The sequence below is a fragment of the Oncorhynchus clarkii genome, chromosome 30 (genome assembly GCF_045791955.1).
Source record: "Oncorhynchus clarkii lewisi isolate Uvic-CL-2024 chromosome 30, UVic_Ocla_1.0, whole genome shotgun sequence".
In the NCBI taxonomy this organism is placed as follows: domain Eukaryota; kingdom Metazoa; phylum Chordata; class Actinopteri; order Salmoniformes; family Salmonidae; genus Oncorhynchus; species Oncorhynchus clarkii.
The window spans coordinates 3,881,452-3,908,244 of record NC_092176.1 but is presented as its reverse complement, the minus strand read 5'-3'; the positions used below and the strand labels follow the sequence as shown (position 1 = coordinate 3,908,244).

At 45.8% G+C, this 26,793-nt stretch overlaps 2 protein-coding genes across 5 annotated transcripts in view; one reads left to right on the top strand and one right to left on the bottom strand.

The window, feature by feature from the left end:
- LOC139389691 (multiple C2 and transmembrane domain-containing protein 1-like) overlaps positions 1-4,048 on the top strand; it is a 227,384-nt gene extending 223,336 nt beyond the window's left edge. Inside the window, exon 22 of one of the 3 annotated variants that reach the window (XM_071136580.1) lies at positions 1,035-4,048. In XM_071136580.1, the coding sequence (XP_070992681.1) occupies positions 1,035-1,106 (72 nt within the window). In that variant the 3' untranslated portion in view covers positions 1,107-4,048. The remainder of the gene's footprint in view (positions 1-1,034) is intronic. The other 2 variants (XM_071136582.1, XM_071136581.1) reach the window with 2 other exon arrangements.
- Positions 4,049-6,306: 2,258 nt separating this feature from the next.
- The window catches only part of LOC139389994 (SMC5-SMC6 complex localization factor 1), a 36,050-nt gene continuing 15,563 nt past the window's right edge, over positions 6,307-26,793 (bottom strand). For both annotated transcript variants that reach the window (XM_071137060.1, XM_071137059.1), the window contains 3 exons: positions 23,835-23,927; positions 22,811-22,993; positions 6,307-7,158 (listed from right to left, as the gene is read on the bottom strand). In XM_071137060.1, the coding sequence (XP_070993161.1) occupies positions 6,629-7,158; positions 22,811-22,993; positions 23,835-23,927 (806 nt within the window). In that variant the 3' untranslated portion in view covers positions 6,307-6,628. The remainder of the gene's footprint in view (positions 7,159-22,810; positions 22,994-23,834; positions 23,928-26,793) is intronic.

The following is a 26,793-nucleotide window of genomic DNA, read 5'->3' as shown; positions in this document are numbered from 1 at the left end:
GATTCTAATTGGTATGTCAAATTGTATGTTCCTTTTGATGGCATAGAATGCTCTTCTTGCGTCTCAGATCGTTCACAGCTTTGTGGAAGTTACCTGTGGTGCTGATGTTTAGGACGAGGTAGGTATAGTTGTTTGTGTGCTCTCGGGCAACGGTGTCGAGATGGAATTTGTATTTGTGGTCCTGGCAACTGGACCTTTTTTGGAACGCCATTATTTTTGTCTTACTGAGGATTGCTGTTATTCTCTCTCTCGCTCGCTCTCTCTCTCTCTCTCTCTCTCTCTCTCTCTCTCTCTCTCTCTCTCTCTCTCTCCATAAGTGTAGAATCTTTACTGGTTAGGTTACCTCTGGGTTAGAGAATATAAGCATGGGAGAAAATCTCCAATTTGACCTTTCTTGCCAAATGATGTTTTGGACACACAGGTGGGGTTTGTTCAGTGTGCCTCTCAGAGACAGGGCTGTGTTACGACTGTCTGGTCCTTGTCTGGTAGAGAACAAAGCCGATGGAGGTGGAGAAAATCAATAATTGTGTTTATTTGAATGGGGCTGTGTGTAGTTGGCCTCGATATGACTTGTTCATAATCAGACTTGTACAGTTCCAAAAGCACTGCGTGGTCAAGCCTAGGCATGGTGAATACAGTTAGCATTGCATATTGCAGGGTTTCATAGACGGAGCAACACTACACACTGCTACACTGAGGCTGGAGCCTAAACTGGAGTAGCTCGTGAAGGGTTAACCTGTGTTTCCTGCATAGCCTCCGTGCACTCAGGGATGGCTCTGTACTCTCTCCAAGCTTTCCCATGAGCCTTTGCCCTGTTCTGTTTGTTTGTGTGATCCTTTCCCCCCAGGCCACTGTTCCACACAGCTGGACGGACACACTGAGCCTGCCCAGGGTGCTCACTGACTCTATCCCAGCATCCTGCACTTTCCCCACCTGACTGCCCGCTCTCTCTCTCTCTCTCTCTCTCTCTCTCTCTCTGTCTCTCTCTCTCTCTCTCTGTCTCTCTCTCTCTTTCTGCGTGTGTGTTTTAACAGGTGCAGTACCGAGAGCTGAAACTGGATCTCAGTCATAGTCCAAATAAAAGAAAGAAAAACAACCCGGGGTAGCTGGCTTTGTCCGCCCACGGAATCTTCCCTCCCTCAACGGCCCGACACCGAGGAGCAGAGGAAGGCTGGTCTGGACCTCCTCAACTCTCTCTCTCTCCTTTTTTCATCTTTTCCTCTTTCTCCCTCTTCTACTGACTTTATATATACATGTACAGGCTCCCGAAGTGTAATTATCACTGTAGAAAGAGACAGCAAGAGAAAAATCGTAAATTCTGAGTTTAGAGATGAGCCTGGATGAAAGTGGACCGGACCATTCCAGACCCAGGTGTTTACAGCATTGTACCAGTCTGACAGATGTACAAGTCATGCTCAACTGTGTGACAGTTATGAATTCCCCCGTAAGGAACATATAATTTAACCCTATCATAGTCAGAAAGCCGCCAACCAGGTAGAATGGATGGTCTACTTTTCGAAATCTGAACTCTGGGTGTAAGCATGTGGAACAATAGATAAAGAGCTTATTTATTCATTATTTTACAAAATGTTGTAAATATTTTTTGTTGTATTTACATTTTGGATTAAATTATTATATTTTGAGGGGGGGGGTGTATTTTAAGAGGTCAAATGTTAATTGTCTCTTCAGTTCTTAGGCCTATATACATATCACCCTGTTCCAGTGGTCCTTGACTATCCAAATGAATGATAACTTCAAAACCTCAAAAATCCTCTTTTAAATGGAACCCGGGGACTGCTGCAGTCCTGCCGATATGCCGTTCTTCCGGTCTTCACGACCATCAATAGCGCAGATCAGTGTTTTTCTACCCAGAAACAGGGTGTCGTTTCCCCCCAGAAGAGGCAGGCAAGTGTAGATCTCTGCTGTGCCACTGAGCTAATATAGATGTCACCCTGTGCAGACAGAATCGCCAGGCAGGCCTTAGGCAGCCCAAGCGGTAATCTTATTTGAAAGGCTGGTCTCCTCTCCTCTCATCTCCACATGTTGCCTCAGTGGGCACACACACACTCTCCAACACTGTGCCACAGGCTGGCCGCCATCTCCATCTGCCCCACCTCCTGCTCAACTATGATCTCTCTTTCAAGGGACGAGTTTGTGTATACGTGTATGTGTGTGCATGTGTCCCACTGGGCAAAAACAGTTTGAATCAACGTTGCTTCCGCGTCAGTTCAGCCCAAACAATGCTACACGACGACGCCTAATCAACGTTGCTTCCACGTCAGTTCAGCCCAAACAATGCTACGCGACGACGCCTAATCAACGTTGCTTCCACGTCAGTTCAGCCCAAACAATGCTACGCGACGACGCCTAATCAACGTTGCTTCCACGTCAGTTCAGCCCAAACAATGCTACGCGACGACGCCTAATCAACGTTGCTTCCACGTCAGTTCAGCCCAAACAATGCTACGCGACGACGCCTAATCAACGTTGCTTCCACGTCAGTTCAGCCCAAACAATGCTACGCGACGACGCCTAATCAACGTTGCTTCCACGTCAGTTCAGCCCAAACAATGCTACGCGACGACGCCTAATCAACGTTGCTTCCACGTCAGTTCAGCCCAAACAATGCTACGCGACGTGGGAAAACTGATGGCTTTGCACAAAGTCGATCCACGTCGGGGAATTTTCAACCTAAATCCAATGACCAGATGAAATGTTTGGTTGATTTCAGGTTAGTTGACAATTTAACCAAAGGTAAATCAAAGGTAGACGTTGAACTGACGTCTCTGCACAGTGGGGTGTTCATGCAAAGCAAACAAGCAAGCTGTGTGTGTTTGTGTGTGTGCGTGTGTGTGTGTGTGTGTGTGTGCATGCTGGGTGTGTATGCTACATGTGTGCACATGTAAATGTGCATGGGTGCATGTTTCTGGAGTCGTCTTGTCTCTTCTGGCTCTGGAGAGTGATGTGGATGGGACTGTGAACTTGTAGGGCCAGATGCTGCGTTTTGTTGGTGGAGAGGTCGACCGTTAGACGAGCAGCCAGTTAGCCGCTGTGTGACAAGACACGACGACGGGTGGCCAGAGACAGCAGGGCTTTGCGCGTATGCGCGCGCACCCTCTTTCCAAAGCCCTCCCATTATCCCTCTCACTCTCCCTCTCTCCCTCGTCAGCGGTTAGGATCGTGGCCCTGTCTGAAGGGAACGTCTCCTGGGTGTCTCCCGAAAGCATCTGTTGAAAGATCACAGCGTAGGCTACATCTGAAGGGGCCTTCCACTCCTCCACATACCCCTCTCCCTCCCTCCGTCCTTTACACTTCAACAAGTGTAGATCTGCCACTTTGGAAGGCCATTGGTTTGGTTTGTTTCGAGAGATTTGAGAGAGACTTGAAATACAATAACATGCTGCGTGGAATGTAGGACCTACACGGGTTATATCATCCTCTCTAAAATGCAGACTCGTGTCTATTTGTATTGCCTAAAGGGGACAGTTTGAAAACCTGAATATGTATGTGTGAACTACTGTACGTGGTATAATTTACAGTAACTGTGGTGGGTGGTATATTGTGTGTGGTCTTGTATCCAAATATTCTAAGTTTTATAACATTGTTTTGGCTATGTATGCAAGCAAACCAAAGTGATTTATTTGACGTGACTGAAAAGAAATGCTCAACAGAATGTATCGGACGGGCATAAAGGAAAATGACACTTTCATTTTTTTTTTTTTTCTTTTTTTTTTACTCAACTTTTTTTGGAATGATGTACATAATATGCTTGTAAATGGTCTAATGTCGGTTGATGATCTTGTATCGGTGTATGCTTGTCATTGCTCTCTGAGGTATTTTCGCCTGCTGTGTTGCCTGTGACATCATCTTCACTCTCCTAGTCCTGGCCAATGGTTGTCGAGGACAAGGACGGGGATTTGAGTTGGGTGGGGGCAGTAAAGGGAAAGTTATGAGAAAATAATGTGCATCTAATGCGACCAATAAATTCACCAGATGTATGTCGATTATTTTGGAAAAACTTGTAAAAGATTAAATATTTTGTATCATCTTTGTAGATTTTTCATTCATTGCCAAAATGGCATTGAGCTTCACGAAGACAAATACATAGCCAGCTACACAAAAGGCTGGTCTGAAGTGCATACCACCCGGGAGGGCCCTTGAGGCCCCTGTGTGAATCCTCTGACCGGATCATTTATTAGTCTGGGAGTCCCTCCACTGTCTGAACCTCCTCCATCTAAACTCCTGTACATCACTCCTCACAGCCCCATAAATGACGACATGCGCACCCAGCCAGTGGTACTCCCCTCCACAAGAAGAGGTCAGGAAGGAACACTGGGCTATTAGTCTCTGCTCCTCTGACAAACACACATCATCCTCACATATCAGGATGTAATCGCTAGCTCCCTCTAACACACACAATCACACCCTACAGTATAAGCCCATCTCTTTATTGAAGTTCCCCACTCAGGAAATAGTTTGTGTGGCCACGGCTAATTTTAGGATGTTCTTGAGCACCCAGAGGTGAGCTAGTCTTACTCCTGGTTACCCCCCCACCCCCCCTCTTCCATCTCTGTCCTGTGCCCCCAGCTCAGGACACTACGTGACCAAACACCCATCCGGGCTCAATAGATTCTTCCACTGCCAAACAGAAAGATAGACCTTTGGTGAGTGTGTGTGCGTACGTGCCTGTGCTGGTGCATGTTCAACTGACACACACCTCGGTTTGTTGCCCTTTCAATTGCTCTGCAATCGAATGCTAAGCAGCATGGTTTCTCACAACGGTAGAACTGCTACTGGAAGCCCCAGTAGGTGATACTGCAGTGAGTTGTTGCTTATTTGAAAGACTCCTGACCCGTACCAGCCACTATAAAGAAGTGAACAGCCTTACAGGGTTAGAGGTTACTGTAGCTTCCCCTGCATGGGAGAAGACTATTTGGGGTAAGAGCATGGGTAGCTCTGCCAATATTATGTTGATCTGAGTCCTGTTGAGTTGTTTGGAGATTCATTTGTCATTCCCTGTAATGGATTAAGCTCTTTATTAAAGTACTATTGACACGCTTATAGACACTCACCTCACCAGTCTGTCTCGTGCTGCACGATCACATGCACATTGTGACACTTCCAACTACATTGCAGATAGAAATGCCGTGAATAGAGCCAAAGTAATTCCCTATTCTACGTGCCAGAGAGGCATGTTTGATCGACATAGCCTATTTCTATTTGAACGTTCCACAACATTCAATTCTGCAGAAAGTGTCGCTGGCCTGAGTGGCCTTAATTACATTGGCAGCACCTGCACTGCATTGGGACTCTCCATAAACCATTTATTTTTGAAGGAAGGACTTTGGTTCAGTTTGAGTAAGTTAGATGCTCTGACAGAGCTTTGTCATTAAAAAGTATTTATTTTACCTTTCACCTGCGTCCTGAGTTTGTACTGTGATTTTTCTATTCAGGATCCTTGAATGCGTCGACCCGTGGCTATATGTGGCCTTAACGGGAGTCAAAGCCACATCCGTTGTGTTGCAACTAAAGAGCTGTTTATAATGATCGGATCTTCCTGGCCAACTCTGGAGGTTGTCAGGCACACATTGTGTCCAGACATCTTACAAGTGTAGACAGTGAACTAATTTAAATCATTATCCCGCCTTCTAAAATAATTGGCAGGTGGCACCATAGACTTATGGCATCAATATGGGTCTTAAAATAAATAGATATTTTTAAGAATATCTGTCAAATAATATGCGTAAAGGGAGGGACCAGAGCTTTTATCCAACCAATCACAATTGCTCAGCCCCTGAGGCAGAGCTTCCTTTAGAACAAGATTAGTTTAGCATTGACCATAGACCCGGTTGGGAGGAGTTTGCTTATTTTAGGCCATTCCATGGTAAAATCTCCACCCACCCAGGTCACCAGGTAATACAAACTGAATTTGCCCGTTGTGGCTGGGATTAAATCCAGGGCAGTTTTAACACTTGAAAATCAGCTGTCTAGTGTGCTAATCTATAACAGATTGGAGGGGAAGGTTCAAGGTGAGGGGGCGTGGATCTTCTCATCCTTTGCAGTTTGTACGGGGCCTAGGAGAGCCCTATTGTGACCGCTTTACTCCACCAGTAGCGACCCACTTTTTACATACCCATGGTGACTCACTGGGTTTCCGACCCATAGTTAAAAAAATAATTTTTAAAAAGGGCTGATGTAATTGGTTAAACCTACCAATCCTTTAGGATATAACTACCTACCTAGCCCTTGAATGCATCCATATGAGGATGTTGTGCAGCCGCTGTGAATCATTACATATTGTACCAATTCTCAATACAAAATATATTTATTCAAAATCTATAAAAACAGTGTTAACATGAAAATGTATATGAACAATTGAAAAAAAAGACTAACAGTGGTAGTGTGTCACATGATTAACGTGAATACAAATGTAAACAACAATCATTTATGCACGTCACAATTCACTCAAAAGGTGCGGTATAGAGCAGGAACCTAGTCAGTGGAGATCACATTCACAGGAAACGTTGTCCATGTTGGCTAAAGCATAAAATACCTTTAAAAGTCTGTTATAGTGCTCTGCTCTATAACGTGCCTTGGATTGAATAACGGCCGCAGTCAATGTCCATTATCAGTCAGGTGTGTGTGTCACAGTGTGTGTGTGAGAGGGCAGCGCTGCTCTGTGGGCCTTCATCTCCTCCAGCAGGGTGATGAGGAGGCGTGTGTGTGGGCCCTGGCAATCCCTGATAGCGGGGCACAACTGAGCCAGGCATTCCTCCACCCCCAACGCGGTCTCCATGTCCTCAGCCAGGCGCACCAGCCGTGGGTCACCCCAGCCCGCCGTCAGCCTCCGGGCAGAGTGGCTCTCCAGGGCTCTGGCCAGCTTCACCCCCAGGGAGAGAGGCCTGTCCTGGGCCTGGGAGGATGAGAAGGAGGGAGGGAAGGGGACAGCCCTCTCTAGCTGGTAGGTGAGAAGCAGGCAAGTCAGCAGGCAGGAGCAGGCCTCCAGGAAGGGTAGGTCTCTGACCTCTGACCCCAGGGCCTCCAGGACCGCGTCTCCGGCAAGGGCGCTGCGTTGAAGCTCCTCCCTCAGCGTGACGGTGGAGGCCAGGTCCAGCGCTGTCCGGCCACGGCCATCCCTCTGCTGCAGCAGCTCAGAGCCTGCAAGACAGATGGACAGAGAGAGTTCAACTTTAACCTTTCATCTTGACCCCAACAAGATTACTTTAGATTTCTAGTTATTTTCTACATTCGTTGCCATTTGCAATATTTTGGGCATTCCAACTACTGCTATTAATACCATATTTACACCATCGTATGACTGAGCAATAGGGAGTCAAATTGAATTCAACTTTATAAACGACATTAAAACAGTGCCTCTCTTAAGAAAACATGGTAATGTTTTTGAAACGTTGCATACATGTGCAATTAGGGCCTGAGAAGCATCAGTGATGAAATCATGACACACAACGAACGCACGGTTGAGCAGCCAATTTAAGAAGCGTAATTATGAAAATACACTGAGTAAACAAAATATTAAGAACTCTTTCCATGACATAGACTGACCAGCTGAATCCAGGTGAAAGCTATGATCCCTTATTGATGTCACTTGTTAAATCCACTTCAAATCAGTGTAGATGAAGGGGAGGAGACAGGGTTAAAGAAGGATTTTTAAGCCTTTAGACATTTGAGACACGGGTTGTGTATGGGTGCCATTCAGAGCGGGCAAGGCAAAATATTTACTACGGGGTATCGTTAGTAGGTGCCAGGCACACCGGTTTGAGTGTCTCTAGAGCTGCAACGCTGCTGGGTTTTTCACACTCAAAATGTTCCATGTGTGGCAAGAATGGTCCACCACCCAAAGGACATCTAGCCAACTTGACACAACTGTGGGAAGCATTGAAGTCAACATGGGCCAGCGTCCCTGTAGAATGCTTTTAACACCTTGTAGAATCCATGCCCTGACGAATCGAGGCTGTTCTGAGGCCAAAAGAGGGTGCAACTCAATATTAGGAAGGTGTTCCTAATGTTTTTTCATACTCAGTGTAAGACTCCATGGGGGCCAATGGGACTGCTTTAGATATATATAGTGGAGAGAGCGAGACAGACAGAGAGAGAGAACAGCTGTTAACCCACAGGGCCAGCCAGGGCATTCAACTCACTTTACTGCTAACTTATGTTGACACGATTAACTGGTCACGTTGTGGTTGTGTTTGGGGACTCAGTGAGATAGTGACCTAATATGAGTTTTCGGTTTACACATGCTTATGTAACACATTAGGCTGTGTCAGTGCAGATTAATCAAACTGAGAGGCATTGCTAAGGGTTGGGAAACCGATATGATGAGGCTAGAGGACAATAAAGTCATTGTCGTTCAAACACGAGACCGATTTGATCTTGTCACGAACCGCATTTCCCCTCGCTCATATATAACATCAGTAGGACAGTACATGACGCATACGTACACACAAAATGTATTTTCACGCAAAGCCAGTTTCACTGTGTGTCGTTGGGCAATGTGTTAAAAGTACTTTTGACATTTTCTTGTCTTCTCTCCTCTTCCCTGTGTGTTCATAATAAAAGCCTTTTTCCCAGCAGCGGGCCCACGCACACTTGGCCGATGTGGAGCAGGCCGAGTGTGCACCCTTTGTTTGCTTTTAGACATCCTAAGTTGCTATGGCAAACTGCACTTGATGCCACTTGACTGCTCAACCTCCGCAACGTTCCCGCCACTTGTGAGCTAGTTTAGGGCTCTCTGACGAGTCGCCGCAGAGTCTGAAAGGCAGCCAGGCAGCGGTTTCTGTTTGACAGACACTCTGAGGCTTGGGAAACCAGACGGGTAAAGGAAGGACAATTGCCGTCCCTGTCGTTGGATGCGGTTGGCGCGTGTGCAGAGGCGGCACCAGGCTTAAAAAAGGGAGGCTCTCCTTTCGTCCTACGATTTAATACGCCGAATGGTGCTCTTTACCTTGCGTGCGGAAGTTGGCATTCAGCAAGTTCAAGTAGCTCATTATCTAGGTATTAAAATAAATACAGTACATACATTGGAATTATTGGTTGGCGCTCTCACACACATAGTAAATACATACCGTACTCACGCTAAATAATGTTATTTATTATGGAACTTTAGGGGAACACCCCCTTCTTTTTTTTAAAGGTGGCCATCACGACTTGTGGAGAGAAAAGGGAGCTTGCAAATGAAAAGGTGTTTCTTTCTATTTCCCTCTCGAATACGGCTAGCCAGCTCTGGCGCTCGGAGGAATAGCGAAAGTAAAGCACATGACTCGGATACCACGGGAGGTCAGCTCTCATCTACCTTTTAGTGCTTCAAGCTCAAGTGGCAAAAACTCAATCTGCATAAATTGGCGCGTTAATCTACATAAACTTTTACATTAGCAGGGACATTTACAATGCAGAGGTCAGCCAGGGAGCAGCAGTCAAGGACGTAAGAGCACGGTTTCGATCAAAGCCGCTCTAGAGAGAAATAGAGAGAGGGATGGAAAGAGAGAGAGGTAGGCGAGGTGAGAAAAGTTCTTCACACAAAGCAGGTAATAATAGCCAACCACTCCAGGTTTATTTGGCCTTGCCATTAGGCCCATTGAAAAGGAGTGCTTATGAAGTTTCAGGTCAGTCATGTCATGCTCAGGCAAAGGGCTTTGGTCCTTGAGGGGAAGCATACACAGTATTTGCCAGGTCTATCAAGTTTAAGAGAGGGGGAGATAATTTTTGTATGTCGGGAATGGGCAATCTTCGCACATTTCTTCCAGTTTTGAGCCTCAAAAAAATACTTTCAAAGTGGGAATATTTTGTTCACAATAGCTGTAGCTTTCAGTGAGGGGTCCAGCCTTGGGTTGTGCTCTGCATGTGCCTTTCACACCGTCAATTAACATTTCAATGGCAGAAGGCCATGTTCTTGAGTACTTTTTGGAACTCTTCTCCAAAAAGGATTAAAAAAAATAATCTTTTCAGTCCACAGAATGCAGGCTCAGCTCAAGTGGCCTTCAACGATCCATGTTTTTGTGTGTGAAAAATCCCTGGCAAAGGAGTGCACCATCATCCATGACTGTAAATTCTGTTGAAACATCCTGTGGCCCTCCCCTACATGCTTGCTAACTACAGGGCACTTATTGAAATACAGGAAGCCAAATACTAAACCTACAGTCGGGTATGATGGGCACAGCCACCAACCCCCCACTTATTCTGCTCCCCCTTTCTCCATGAACTGAGCTCTCACACCCCCCCCCCCCCCCCCGAGCTGATTATTCCCCCCCTCCCCTCCCTACTCCATGCAAAAGAGGCCTGGGCCCAAATCAAAAACATCAGTTGTGAGTGACGTGTCAGGCTGGGCGAGGCAGGCTTGCTGTGGTCCTGGCCTGCTTGACGCTCTGCCGCCATATCAAACTGCCTGACAGACAGGCCAAAACACGGGGGAGTAACAGAGACAGAGAGAGGCGTAGTGGGGGAGGGGGGTTTCAGCAGAGACCGGTCTGTCTCTATGGTGGTCTTTCTATCCTGCCTGGCTGTGTCGGTCTACCTGTACACACGCGCCCCAAAAATGTTACCCGTAACTAACCCAAGATATCTCATCGGCATAGTTTCCAAATGGGAACAAAGGAAGTATAGTGGGCAGAACACACAAGGAGGTGGACAGAGCTGAGCATGTTAGCTAGCGAGCTAACATGTTCAAGCATGTATTTGCATATTTTCGTTAGGGAACGCCTACCCTGAAGTGCACGCAATTCGCCCTTGTGCTCTTTCTAAACAATGCCATTTTTTAGAAATGGTGAAGCCTACAAAAATGTTGTGCACTCTGTTCTAAACAGATTTTAATTTGGGGAACAGAAAACTGCATTGAGATAGTGTTTCATCAATGAGAACATTTGCGGTGGTCACCTGGTCGATCTACAAAACATTCCCTAGTTGATCGCCAAACATTTCTGTAAAGCAAAAACGCCTTGCGTTCCTGTTTTTGTTGGCAGCGGGAGCACTTGATTCAGTAGCCCTAGCGCCAGGAAGACAAAGTGTTCCCATCTCATGCGTCTGACGGTAGAACGCCTACCCGACAGGCCCAGAGAGAACAAATCAAGGGTACCTATAGGCCTACCGCTGGACAACCGGATCACCATCTGCAGCGTTTCCTCGCACCATAGACTGTAAAAACAAGAAGCCTCGAACGCACAGCAAAGTTGATCACGTGAGATTTCAAAATGTTTAAAAACTATGACTAGACGAATACAGCAAAGAGCTGCTGTTTAGATGAGTAAGCTCATGTTGAAGTTGGTATTCAGCCCTGTCAACACCTTGTGTTCTCCCTACTTCCACAAACACTACAACCAGCACTGCAGCTGCAATGAATGAGCGCAGCAAGGTTTCCATAAGCTAGCGCTGCTATTATTAGCGCCTTGTGCCTTTTTTAATATCAAGGAATATTGACCTTTCTCCGGTCATTGGAGTAACAACATGAATTGGCGCACGAGGCAGAAATAATGCGGTGCGACTTAAGTTTTGCCATCAGCCGGAGGACTGTGTCCCCTTTTCCCAGCGGAGGGAGGGACGGTGAGTCGGGTGAGAGGCAGCCTCACTGCTGCTCCCCTTCCTCTGCTCAGACTGACCATCAGATGCAGGCCATCAGTCCAGTAAAAAAAAAACTAAAACAAATGATTATGCTCACTCAGCTGTGCCCTCACAAGTAATACAACAAATGATCTATTACCACTGTGATCAAGTGGTCATATACAGTGGCTACAATGTTTGTTATATCATTTCAAAATGGCCGGAGAAGAGCGACATTGGCACGGCAACTCAAAGCATAGCCAATATGCAGCGATAATATATTGGGTCTATAGCCTACTGCACAAACCTCATTGCTAAACAACTGCTTTTTAATTGGTTAATGTTACAGATGCTTACGTTTTTTTAATTAAGTCGTGTAAATCTGAGCGGTAGATCTCGGCTTATATTTTGACTTGGAAAGTGGTCTCGGCTCTGAAAAGGACTGGTGTTTCACCATATTCTCCCACTGGACTTCCTCTCATCACCATATTTGGTGGCAAGATCTAAACCGATTCTGACTCCCTCCAACGGAATCAGCCACTGCCTATTCTTCACAATCTGTCAGTGCTTTACTTCACACTTACACTGTACACACAAACACACACACCCCTACACACACAGAGCGAGAGAGCGTTGGGAGTGTGTCCGGGGCTTGCTACGATATTGGCTCCTGCATCACGGAGAGCGATTAAAATGAGTCCAGGTATTGGCGCAATGTGTCAGATATGCTGCTCTGGAGATAAATAAAACACCTGGGGGATTAAATGTGAGCAGGGGTAATTACGCTATTTGCTCTACGTGTGTGTGTGTGTGTGTGTGTGTACGCGGGGGAATTCACACGCCTCGCGAATGCTACTGCAGCCTGCACCAGTCAGACGCAGCCTGATTGCCACACACACCATCACACACAGAGCACAGAGCCCTCTGGCCTTTAGAGGGCAGGCAAAGACAAGAAATACAAAAGCCAGAGTGGAGGAGGGGAGAAAACGAGCAAGGAGTCCTAGTTCCACCCCCCCCCCCCCCCCCACCCCCTCTCCCTCTCTCTCTGTCTGCTTTAGTTCCAGACGAGAGACGCAGAGGCAAACAGACTGGGATGCGGCTCCACAGCACAGCAGAGCACAGTAAACATCCCTCTCTCCATTTCCCCTTCCACCTGACAGAAAGACAGCGAGAGACTGTGTGAACGGAGACCAGGGGCAACACCCCCAGAGGAGCACCCCTGCCCTACAACAACAGCAACCATAGGAAGACAATAGCACAGCATCAACCAATGGCACGGCCCAACCAGTCAATGTACACATCTCGACAGCCAGGGGAATAAAGCGTATTCTCCTAGTCTCCTTTCCTTTACGCCAATCTAAAAAATAAATTAAAAAAGACGACTGATTTGGTGAAATCACTGTGGATAAGGGAACAGGAGACAAAGAAACAAACCCACTATGGCCGGGACGATATCAGTATCGCGATACTTGTTTGTATTGTGGCAAGGAAACAAAACACGAAGCGGCTTTAACTTCTTGAAAACAGCCCTAACGTTGGAGACAACGTTGTCATCCAGAGTCACATGTATTTATTTTCCAAGCTTACAGCAAACAATATTTTACACGCAGCAGGTTAAAAAGAACATAATAGTTTGGTCTACTTCATGCTTTCAATTTTGCCATGTAAAAATGATTGCGATACTGGTATCGTCACAGCCCTAGAAACCACTTGCCATCATTGAGACGCAGCCCACATCTTTAAGGGAACCCAGCCTGCTAGCGGTAGCGAGAGAGTCGTAGGGATGGTTGTTTGTTAGCGGTGGTAATGAGAGCTCTCCGGTTGAAGGGCTCATCACCCAATCAAACATAGGCCTGGGCAGACAGAGATTAGAGCCAGATTATGGGCCAGAGGGTTAGGGGTTGAAGGCTGGACTCTAGCTGTAATCCCCCACGGGCACACCTGCCACACACACAGCCGTTGTGACATCTACAGGACGAGGAACCAACAGATTGGAGTCGACATTGTAAATCCCTTGCTGCCCAGTATTCAAGCTTTATGCTGTTATGCATAAAGCACTTTGATAATAACCTCGATGAGGCACAGTGTCTTGTCAGTAGATGACCAAGGAAGTGCAGGGAAATGGCTAAGAAAAATGACATTGGCCAAGAAAATCCATGGCGTAGGCACGTGTCTTTCGATAAAGAGGTTAGACTCTCTCTTCATATCCTGTGACCTACTCAGACGTGTTACTGTGTAAGGGTCCGAGCAGCTTTAGTGCCCTTGGACCCTCATTGGCTCAAGTCTTCTATATTATTACATTTTCCAGCTGTGTTGAATGTGTGATAGTGAGTAGTTTTATAGACCTTTCGTTTGTAAGAGGTCATGACTGCTTTGTGTACTAAGTTGCCTACCCAGTTCCTTCCTTTTATATGTTGTCCACGGGCCAATGAGGACAACATATAAAAGGAAGGAACTGGGTAGGCAACTTAGTACACAAAGCAGTCATGACCTCTTACAAACGAAAGGTCTATAAAACTACTCACTATCACACATTCAACACAGCTGGAAAATGTAATAATATAGAAGACTTGACTCCTCTTAATCTCTCGTGGCCAGATTCACAGGAAGTGACAACCTTCGCGCAATTTTTACTTTTGGGTAACCGTGATCAGATACGTCTGAACTACGGCTTATTCATGTTGCTCTTGGACACGGTGGTGCTGCCTTTTGGGTCGACACACAGTCGAAAAAAAAGAAGCCTCCTACCCTTCCTAAGCTGCCTCGATAGGCAGTAAAAAACACAGCACCAGGCAAGTGGTTCTAACAGAGGAGGGCTAGTCTGGTCTAAGAGGGAGGTGGATGGGGTGGTGTGGGAAGTACAGAGAATGTACTTTGGGGCCTTATGAGGCTTAGGCCCTCCACCAAATCTCTTTCTCTCGCAGCATTCAATGGTGTTTTGGATGTCTCCTCTATCTATCTATATAAGAGTTTCCCCTTTCATGCTCCTCTCACGTGTGTGTGTGTGTACGCATGCAGGCAAGCTGCTATTTATTCCAAGGTTGCACTTCTACTTGGGTTTGTGCTATTTTTCGGTCTTGCAAGATTTCTCGCAGCCCACCTAACCTTTTAAAACACAGCCTGAAGTTCTGCTGAAACACATGCACTGGCCACAGTGAGGGTTGAGCAACACGCTAACAACGTAGCAGTCGCTACCAGAACGTCTCTGGTTTCAGTCCCAGATGCGACGACTACCGAGTTGACCCCGATCAAGAAAGGCCAGGTTTACCCGCCATTTTGGAAACGGCGCGCCGCATCACAGCCTGAGGACATCTGTGACACTGCACAAGTCTGAGGGAACAAAACTGCTTCCTTTGCCGCCGAGCTAATGACATCTTTCAGTTCCACAAACATGAATTCAGAACTCAAAAGGGTTTGGGAAGGGAGGGGTGAATGACTGATGAATGCTTGGTGGTGTGACTAACAAACAAGCAGCCGCAGAAGAGGTCTGGTAGAACATAAATCGCTGTCCTCAAATGAACAATTAATTTGCAACTGCTTTAAGGAGCTACTGCCCCTAAAAACCAACTAATCCCTTCGAGTCACAAACGTTTATTCTGGTGTCAAAATTAACTACAAATGTGTAAATAGGACCATTTTTGTAAAAGTCGTCTAAACGTTTGGAACCGAAATGTGTCACAATGAGTAAATGAAGGTTGGGTTTGGATTACAATCATGTCCACGTGCAAACCGCCCCTACGCCCACACCGCGTCCCTTCATTGAATGGGGCTCTGTTGTTTCATCGCCCCCCAACCAACGATTTCAAAAAGATCACGGACGTTTTGAGACTGAAAAGCCTTTACGGATTGACCATGCAACGCAAGTTTAAAGCAGGATACACATCCAACAACTATGGTTTGTAAGCCCTGCCGAAGAACCCTATCATGTGGGGATAGGTGATGGAGATTTGTTGGCCATCTCACTAAAGTACATATGTCATTAATCATAATAATGACAGAGTTGTTTCCTACTAATTATTTGCTTATTTTAGCAATGTCATCGTATTTCTAAGTTAGTGTGACTTAAGACAAAACAGTCACATTAGCCTTCGAGCGGGTGCAACCCATGTCTAGGGCACAAATAAATATTGGATGCAGCTATGGTGGTACGTGCTAACTCATGTCTGACTACAACAGTGTACTAACTAGCAGCAACAAATTCAAACCAACCCAGAGCCATAGCAAAAGCATGTCACAGTTGGTTGAAAATTGTAACGCCCCCACTGGCCGGAATCTAATCTGGAGCCAGTCAAATCTACATCTGTATAGCATACAATTTGCAAACAAACCAGATTACATTATTTCTCGAGCTATGTTTATAATTTAGGAATGATGACAATGGTTGACCCTGTTTTTCTGTTAGACAAAGTGCACATTTGGATGCCAGGACCTACCAGAAGGCACAAAGGTGGATATCATGTCGTATGTCCAGCAATGTGATTACAAATGGTTTAGTGACCAATAATTTCATTAAATTGTTCACTTGCTATTTTCACAGCTTGTCAGGCAAGACCTCAGAATAAAAGTGTCACGCAACACAAGTACCCATGTGACACCTCTTACTGTCAGTCTCCCTCGACTCCTATGAAAAGGACACGCCATGAGGCTTCTAATAGTGACCCGAGTTACTGCCCTGATGACAGACACATCAACAATGATAGGTAATGTGTGTTGTGAAAAGTTATTTTAAAAGAAATACCTGACTTGATAAAATAGGCTAATTCCCCAGCCAAGCAGATACAGTGGGGCAAAAAAGTATTTAGTCAGCCAGCAATTGTGCAAGTTCTCCCACTTAAAAAGATGAGAGAGGCCTGTAATTTTCATCATAGGTACACTTCAACTATGACATACAAAATGAGAAAAAGAATCCAGAAAATCACATTGTAGGATTTTTTATGAATTTATTTGCAAATTATGGCGGAAAATAAGTATTGGGTCACCTACAAACAAACAAGATTTCTGGCTCTCACAGACCTGTAACTTCTTCTTTAAGAGGCTCCTCTGTCCTCCACTCGTTACCTGTATTAATGGCACCTGTTTGAACTTGTTATCAGTATAAAAGACACCTGTCCACAACCTCAAACAGTCACACAAATTATGGTGGAAAATAAGTATTTGGTCAATAACAAAAGTTTCTCAATACTTTGTTATATACCCTTTGTTGGCAATGACAGAGGTCAAACACTTTCTGTAAGTCTTCACAACACACATTCCTCCATGCAGATCTCCTCTAGAGCAGTGATGTTATGGGGCTGTTGCTGGGCAACACGGACTTTCAACTCCAAAGATTTTCTATGGTTGAGATCTGGAGACTGGCTAGGCCACTCTGGGATCTTGAAATGCTTCTTACGAAACCACTCCTTCGTTGCCCGGGCGGTGTGTTTGGGATCATTGTCATGCTGAAAGACCCAGCCATGTTTCACCTTCAATGCTCACGATACATGGCCCCATTCATTCTTTCCTTTACACGGATCAGTCGTCCTGGTCCCTTTGCAGAAAAACAGCCCCAAAGCATGATGTTTCCACCCCCATGCTTCACAGTAGGTGTGGTGTTCTTTGGATGTAACTCAGCATTCTTTGTCCTCCAAACACGACAAGCTGAGTTTTTACCAAAAAGTTATATTTTGGTTTCATCTGACCATATGACATTCTCCCAATCTTCTTTTGGATCATCCAAATGCTCTCTAGCAAACTTCAGGCGGGCCTGGACATGTACTGGCTTAAGCAGGGGGACACGTCTGGCACTGCAGGATTTGAGTCCCTGGCAGCGTAGTCTGTTACTGATGGTAGGCTTTGCTACTTTATTTTTGCTCACCATTCTTCTGATCATTTTGACCCCACGGGGTGAGATCTTGCGTGGAGCCCCAGATCGAGGGAGATTATCAGTGGTCTTGTATGTCTTCCATTTCCTAATAATTGCTCCCACAGTTGATTTCTTCAACCCAAACTGCTTACCTATTGCAGATTCAGTCTTCCCAGCCTGGTGCAGGTCTACAATTTTGTTTCTGGTGTCCTTTGACAGCTCTTTGGTCTTGGCGATAGTGGAGTTTGGAGTGTGACTGTGAGGTTGTGGACAGGTGTCTTTTATACTGATAACAAGTTCAAACAGGTGCCATTAATACAGGTAACGAGTGGAGGACAGAGGAGCCTCTTAAAGAAGAAGTTACAGGTCTGTGAGAGCCAGAAATCTTGTTTGTTTGTAGGTGACCCAATACTTATTTTCCACCATAATTTGCAAATAAATTCATTAAAAATCCTACAATGTGATTTTCTGGATTTTTTTCCCTCATTTTGTCTGTCATAGTTGAAGTGTACCTGTGATGAAAATTACAGGCCTCTCTCATCTTTTTAAGTAGGAGAACTTGCACAACTGGTGGCTGACTAAATACCTTTTTGCCCCACTGTATATCTAGTAGTAGTCATTTTAGTTGTGAAGTGCATTAGCAAAAAGCTCACCCCTTGCCTGCTCACCAATGGTCAACAAGGTAAATGTTCAGTAAAACCCTTTTCATAGCAAAACCCTTTTCATTCCATGTGTCACTGATGAACTCTGCCTCAACCTGTTTCTACAGATGGACTGGAGCGTCGGTCGTTTGATGGGGAGACCATAATAGAGTTTGTGTGTCAGATATCACCCACATCCTAACTGCCGTTGGTAATAGAACTGTGACTGTGTGTGTGTGTTCACAGAAACATCCATGGAGACTTGCAAGATGTTGTGATCAAGTCCAGACGGACATACAGGCTTGATACTGATGCCTCTGAATAGACAGAGACCTGGCACTCAGCATACAAATTATACTAGACAACTTTTTCTTGTATTGTCTTTTTTTACTATTATTGAATTGAATGGTATCAGTCAGTATGGGGAGGGAGAAACCCTGTGTATTCTGCACCAGGATCTGGGAACTCCTGTTGTATACGGGAAACCACACAGGAAGGTATGACCACTCTGACATGTTTGCCAAGGTAGCCCCATTACCAGCAGACAAAAACGCCGATAGGCGACGTATCTGTCACAGCTGGGAATGACAATGAAAAGTGAAAGGTGCACATTGTCATATTAGCAGAAGACTGCCTCTATGGTATTATGTAAAGTGTTGTTTATTCTACATGGACCTGCTACTTTGTTTGAAAGTTATCAAAACCCTTAGTTTGTTACTCATCGTGTATTCATTCCTGGCGTTTCTATAATGTTCTCTCTGCGTTGTTGAGAAGGGCCCGTAAGTAAGCATTTCACTGTTAGTCTACACCTGTTGTTTCCGAAGCGTGTGACATAACGATTTGATCTGCAGAAATTCAGCAAATGCATTCTTCTCATATTATTCTGTAGGCTACTGACCTACTCAAAGCTTCCTCCGGCATCTCACCATACACCTGTGCCTGTAGTTATGGAGCGCCACCTGCAGGAGGTTTGTTCGTTGTGATCGAGTGGTGGGGGGGGGGGGGAGACGACATCTGCGGCCAAGGTTCTGACAGATGGGTGTGTCTTGGTGGTGGCAAGGACACATCCAAGAAACACCCACATCAAGCCACACCAACTCATATTTGGCTTCTGTCATGGCAGCCAGCATTTCTTGAAGAGCAAGCCAAAAAACTAGGTTAAATCAGCGGGTGCAGTTCCTCTTTATCCTACGGTTGAGCAGACGCTCGTGATGAGGAAAGAAAAGTACCAAAAAAAAACACTAATTAATTAACCTAGTGTAGTGTAGCCTAATCTAAATGAGCTGTTTAGCTGGTCTGTTTTAGCTGGGCCTCAATGAGACTGGATGTAGAGGGTTGCTAGGCTAGGCTAAGCAAGACTTGGTCTGCTTACTAACATGGGTGGCTGTATTGAGCCCACGCCACCAGAGATTAAGGCGCAGGGCGACAGCTTGAAGGCTCTTTTCTTCCTGCCTCTCTCTCCACGCCTCTCTGGAGCAGCTCAAATCTCAGCCACAGCTCCAGGTCATTTTCCATTCCAATCAGGGGCACTCTCTCTCTCTTTCTGGTCATCCTGCAAAATTTAAACACTCCCAGCCGAGGAGGGGGCACAGCGAGCGGGCACACACGCTAACACACACACAGGGTCGTGTGGGCAAGTCTTCAGAGAGCAGAGGGAGGGGAGAGAGCAGGCCTTTCCCTCAGCCATGGCATGCTTTCCCCGCCAGCACCCCAGGGTCGAGGGTGGGGGCCATACGTTCCAACCCCCACCACCCCTTCCCCTCCCTCCCTCTGTGTCCTCCAGCCAGGGTTATTATTTCAGGGTTACAACACTGCCATTGAAAGGCCTTGTTTGTTTGGCAGTGGCAGCGAGAGCTGCCTTTCCGACCAAGCCCTGGCAGCTCAGCTGAGTTTGGCTGTTGGGAACAACAACAGGGTGACAGCCAGGCAGCAGCAATTTAGTAACCACTACAACGCTTGCTAGCTAACCCCACCACTAAAGATATTTTTTTCATGTATAAATGTATTCAGTAATCATCGTAAACCAAATAGTCAGTAGAAAACGTATTAATACATTGAAGCTACTTTACTTGGCCCTCTTCTTTAAGCTCAATGAGTGGTAAATGGAGCCAAGCTGCTGTCCATGTGGCTCCACAACTGTCTTGATGTGTAGGACCCAGCCACCTGCTAATCAAAGCCCCTGGTTCGAATGTTCTGTTCAATGGGAATCGCTCGCTCCGTCCTTTCCATCGGTCAGCCTGAAGGCCAGTGGTGTCCGTGGGGACAGACAGAGACACTGCAACCCCTTCCCTCTCCCCAGCTAGCCTTACTACCTCCAGTCACAACGCCAAGAAACAGAAACTAAGTGAAAGAAAGGGGTCAGAGGAAGAGACTATTGGCAAAATGAAAGTGTGCGTGTGAGCTGTCTGTGTGGGCTGCACCAGTCACTGCGAGCGTCGTCTTACTAAGACTCTGCTCGGTGCTGCCCGCTAGGCCACATCACTGAGAGATGGATGGAGCAACTGCTGCTGGAGAAACGAGAGCGCTCACAATTTAACACGCATTTATACATGAAAAAAAGAGCTGCGTGTTAAATTGTGAGCGCTCTCTCGTTTCTCCAGCAGCAGTTGCTCCATCCATCTCTCAGTGATGTGGCCTAGCGGGCAGCACCGAGCAGAGTCTTAGTAAGACGACGCTCGCAGTGACTGGTGCAGCCCACACAGACAGCTCACACGCACACTTTCATTTTGCCAATAGTCTCTTCCTCTGACCCCTTTTAAAATTTTGCTCCTTTTCTTCCTGTCACCACGCAATGAAAAAAAAAACCTCCGTTTTCTCACCGGGACCAAACAATCCCAATCTAATTTACTTTTTGAGGACAGAATATATACATGTGTTAATAGGAAAGCCAAATCAAATTAACTATAATTAGTCAAATTGGAGAGTGAGGCAGGGAAGTGGCGGCAGCCTACATGGGAGTCTTGTTCAACGCTGTCTACCTCCCCCCACACACACACACCTACCCATTCCCCCCTCCACCACCACACACACACACACACACACACACACACAGCAATGCAACCACCACTTCCTCCCCCCTTTCATTTTGACACACGTCACACTCACTTCAAAGCTCCCAAACAGCGATTGCATGTGGCAAGCAAACACACAGAGACACACAAACTATTTCTGTTGTGACACATTTCCCACCAAACCAGCGTGTGAATTTCACAAGCGGCAGAACCTGACGACTCTAATCTCTTCAAAAAGACATTAACAGACATCTTATGAGTGGATGGGTAATACGTTTGGACAGACGTTGCGATGGAACACAGAAAGGAAGAGAGGGTGGTGGTGGTGGGGGGATAGTAGAGATGCATAGATGATTTAGATGAGACTGTGGCCGTAAGACTGTTAGGCCGCTAAAGTCCAGTGCCAATTTCCCTGATCCCACAAAGCTACATTTCAGACTCATTCATCCACCCATATTCCTCTCACCTCATTCAATGGTTAGGCTACATTTCCAAATACTACAGTAGCCCTCAAACCAATAAAGTAACTCTTCGACCTTGTGTGTGAAGCATTTGTTTCTCTCGGTGTGTGTGTGTGTGTGTGGTCACGGTACCAACATTTTGATAAAAAGCTATTTTTGCCCATTCTAATGCAAACTATTCCAGTGAGGTACTAAAAGGATTTCTCCGGTACTTTTGTAAACTTTTACGCCAGTTGTTTTGAAAGTAGCGCTCACGAGCCAAGAGTGGTCCCCTATGCGTACTACATCATATATGATATGTGCACTTCGTCATTGCTCTCTCTCTCGCACTCTGCTGTGTGCGCATGATGTGCCTCTTGCTAGCTGTCACTCAAATGCTGAGGGGCTGAAGCTCATTGGTCGAAATGTAATTGCTAGGGGCTGGCCCACATGAAAATATAGGAAAAATGGCACAGCACCGCTTCCAGAAAAACAGCTGCTTTCAAACTAGGGATTTCATGGCTAATTGAGATAAAACAGTAATTCTGCATTGACACATCCAGCCCAAAGTGGGAAGTTTAAAAAAATATTTGAGAGTTCCTCTTAATCTCTATACAATGTGAGACACATTTGACAGAAATAGCTAAAGTAATAATTCTAGCACCGAACCGTCAGAGGAAGGCCCAACATTTTTTTCCAAGACTCCAGTCACCCAAGTCCGACTGTTCTCTCTGCTACCGCACGGCAAGCGGTACCGGAGCGCCATGTCTAGGTCCAAAAGGGTCCTTAACAGCTTCTACCCCCAAGCCATAAGACTGTTGAACAATTAATCAAAATGGCTACCGGACTATTTATATTGACCCCCCCTCCCACACTGTATTTTTACACTGCTGCTACCCGCTGTTTATTATCTATGCAGTCAGTTTACCCCTACCTACATGTACATATTACCTCAACTAACCTGTACCCCCACACATTGACTCTGTACTGGTACCCTCTGTGCTTCTACATCTGCATTGCTTGCCGTTTGGGGTTTTAGGCTGGGTTTCTGTACAGCACTTTGTGACATCGGCTGATGTAAAAAGGGCTTTATAAATACATTTGATTGATTTATAGCCTCGTTATTGTTATTTTATTGTCTGTTTATTTTATTTTTTTACTTTAGTTTCTAAACTCTATTTCTTGAACTGCATTGTTGGTTAAGGTCTTGTAAGTAAGCATTTCACGGTAAGGTTGTATTCGGCGCATACGACAAAACTTTTTATATTTCATGTTCCAGAATGGAAAAAGTACAGAAGTTTCGGCATACCATGCGCGCTGACTGACCTGCATGCTGCAGGAGCATCATGGCGATGTCCGTGTGTCCACTGAGTAGCGAATCATGTAGGGGGCTGACTCCACCAACCTGGCTGTACAGGTGAGGGGTGGGCCGGTGGCGCAGCAGGGCCTCCACACACGCACGGCTGCCATGGTTACACGCCTCGTGCAGGGGCGTCCAGCCTGCGTGGTCTAAGTAGTAACACACACACACACAAATATGCGCACACACACACAACAGACAAAACGGTTATCCAATTATATTTTTAAGATTGAATTCTACATTATGATTTAAATGGACAACACCTATGACAAGCATCAAACAACATATTATACTGCTAATATCTTCATAGCTAATAGCAGCCATATTTTCATTTGAAAAGCAAATAATCTAGGATACTCTAATAATTTCTCTACATCCAAAGCTAGACACACACCAAAACGTAATATTTAATAGCTTAAATCTATATTGATCTGAAGAAAGGTAGGTTGGCGTATTCTGTAGGTGTAATCGTTCTTGTGCTCGTTAAACAATAGGAGTTCTCTGTCTCGGAGACCAGAGGCCTCGTTATGGGGACAGGCTTGCGTTCCGTGTCACTAGAGCATAGAGATCGTACTCAAACTAGTCCTCCCACCACTCCAAGCCCTTCAGTTTGTCCCGTTTCCTTTTCGCCATCACGTCTCTGGTTTTACTCTTTGTCCCCGTTCATCCAGCAACGCATCTAAACTATTAAACTTACGCTGCATCTGCATAAGCCACTGAAATGGACTGAAAAGGAAGACGGTTATTATATTTGCCCTGGGAAAAAAAAAAAAAAAACAGGTGGAAATATAAGAGGAAGTGCATTCACTTGGCAGAGAGACTGTAAATCTAACCTCCAACCCACCCCGTTCCTCCCAAGACACACCCTTCGCATTTTAGCTAAAGGTTACACTGATGACGCACACTTCTCTTTTCCTTCCTTCTCTAATTCCACGTTAAAATCACTCCACGACACCCTAAAGTGGAAGCAGCGAGAGGGGGGGGACCTACCTTTCACGTTGACGTCGGTCCCAGGAAGTGCTAGGATCTGAAGCAGCGTCTCAACCTGGTTCCTCTTGCAGGCTCTGTGGAGGAGTGTCTCGCCTTCACCAGGACCGCGTCAATGGGCACAAAGGAGGAGAGAAAAAAATTAGGGTGTGTCTTACCCATTGTCCCCCTGTTACACTCACACACCAATAATGTACTGAAGAAATGTCCCCAAAGACCACAAAAAATAAAAAACTGACCTAAAAAAAAGAAGAAAGGGCGAACCTCCAATGAGAATGTGATTTAAGAGGAGAGATGACAAACAGGGGGATATAAAAACATTTATTTTAAATAAAGTCATTAAAAAAAGGTAGTGAATTGGGCTCTTTCTCCTCCCTCTTTTTTTGGGGGTACAGAGGGATTTTCCACTTACACCAGAGCTTCACAAAGTTAATAAACGGACTGTGAGTGTGAGAAGAGCCTCTTCCTGTCACGTATTGTTCCTCTGGAGGAAGTTATGGTACACAGCCCAGGCACAAAGGCTCCAAAAAGGATTCTTCACACATCCAGGGTTCAAAAGCTCCCACTGGGCATTACCAACGTGATATTTAATCAGCAAACTACAACACCCAGACACAAAAGACTTATTTACATTCCCCCCCCCCGCTCTCTTTTTGATACAATATTAAATCAGGAATATATTAGGAGGGACAGTACCCCCTATTTTCATGTATGGCTGAACTTCACAAGAAAGTTAAAGGCCAAGCATGAGTGCCTCTTTGCTTGCCAGTATAATACAGGACTGCAGAATTCCTAATAAATGCTTTACTAGCCTGCCTGGCCATACAGAGGCTTCACTGGAGCACAGAGCAGGGCATGGAGAGTGGGAGGAGAGGAACGAGGGGAGAAAGGGAGGAGAGGGCAGACAGAGACAGGACATGCAAGAGTGCAGGGGAGAGGAAGAGAGGCTTGCTACATTTCAAGGCACAGCGAAATACTGAAAATGCTCGACGCTTTCAACTTGAAGAGTTCCTTTCTTCCCAGAGGTGTCTTTGAGGTTGCATTAGACGCATTAAATGTGTTTTCCCAGCTGACGACGAGGTTGAAGGGCGGGACAGCAAAGAAAGAGACGCTGTTTATCTGGAGCTTCGACAACATCTGGACGAGGAACAGCGAATGGTTTCACTGTTCTTTCTTCTTTTTTTTCGTGTCAAAATGCAGAGGTAAGCCACAAAGCAGAGGGTAGCTTGTGTTGTGGAATATATTTCAGATCTCCAGTGCCAGTTGCCCTGCTGTATCATGCCCCAGCGCCCTCCTCGAAAAAACACCTTCCCTTCCAGAGCAACCCAGCGTCTCTTCGGTGCGTTGCCTCTCGCCAGCCCAAAACACAGGAAATCCAAAATTAATCCTGCCTCTCCTCAGTTACGGGTTTTGAAATGCGGTGTTGTCCGTTATGTCCAACTGGAATAGTCCGGATTTTAAAAGGGACAGCCGGTACTGGTGGATCGGATCTGGCGGTGGAGCTTCCCAGAACAGTACCGTGAACCCAACTGCACACTCTCCTCTCTGAGTTACTGGTCCATACCAATATTCTCACACCATGCGGCGAGGAATACACTGGAGCCAAGATGGCCGACATGAGCACAGTTTCCAACGCAACCTCTCCCTCATAAAGCGCTACTTCCTCAATCTTCCTATAATAACAGTTAAGAAATAAGACCACATTCTTTCCATGTAAATAAATGATCTCCAAATCGAATAAACATAAAATTCAAAATTAATAATAACCAGCAATAAATAGACTAGAGAGTGAAGTCCAAGTGGGCCTTAATGAGTTGTTCTGCACTGTGGCAGGTCAGCGTTCTGCACAGTGTGTTCCACCATTACAGCCTCTAAAAACGCTGTGATTAAAACACCCATTCCACAGCTCCCCGTGTGTACACATCCTCGCAAATGCCAGGCCCAATCCACGCACTGTTAAATCACTGTAATGGCTCCAATTTGGACGAAATGCCTCCATTACAGGGGTAATTGCATGCTCAGCATTTATAAAGCACGGAATGGATAAATCCGCCTGTCCTTTTCTAGAAATCCCTCTAACAATCCTCCATTTCATTCTTTAATAGAAAAGTTAAATGTGTGTGTTGAACCCCCTCCACTTTGTCTGTGTAGCCGTACTGCGTGTTGACTGGCAAGCTGGTTCAAAACGCCGCTGGCAATCGGTTCCAATAAGAACGCTATTTGTCAGAACGGTGCTAGAAAACTATACACAGTGCCAAGTATTCATTTACACCCATGTCTGAATGTACAACCTTGTACACTATTGGATGGTAATATCCTACTGTATAAAAACACCAAACCTGGCTTGCCGTGGAAGTTGAAAAACTGCGTAAGAATGTTGTGAACTGGGCTTGATCGGTGACATACGACAGGGAACCGATTTGATGTGTGTAGAGAGCATCACAAGACAGTGGTCACTGGATAGCGATGTGATTTCAATTGAGCGTTCCAACAGGAATCAGGGGTACAATATGCCACTTTTTAATGTTGTACCTCACCTACTGTAAGAGTGCTCTCCTCAATGTTACTATGTTAGTAGCACCCAAGAAACTCAACAGTGGAGTCAGGACAGCACGTACACCAAGGAGACTGTAGAACTGCCAGTGCACAGACAACGACCTTCCTAAACCCACAGACCCTCTCAGCTGCTAGAGATATGCAGCACAGAAAAATAGCTCATAGGAAAGCAATATGAAATCTGTGTGTGTGTGTCCGAGAGAACGAGAGATGTGCTGATGGTTCATCAAAAATGTATGCTGAGCGCATCGGTATAGAGATCACGTAGTGGAAAAACAACACATGCAAACAGCCTGGAGTCTCCTGCCTGCCCTCCCCGACACCACCTCCCTGGCTCTGGTGCAGGGCCTTTCTGATCAGGTGAGAGGGGAGATATGAGCGCTGACACCTCAGAGAGTTCACACAG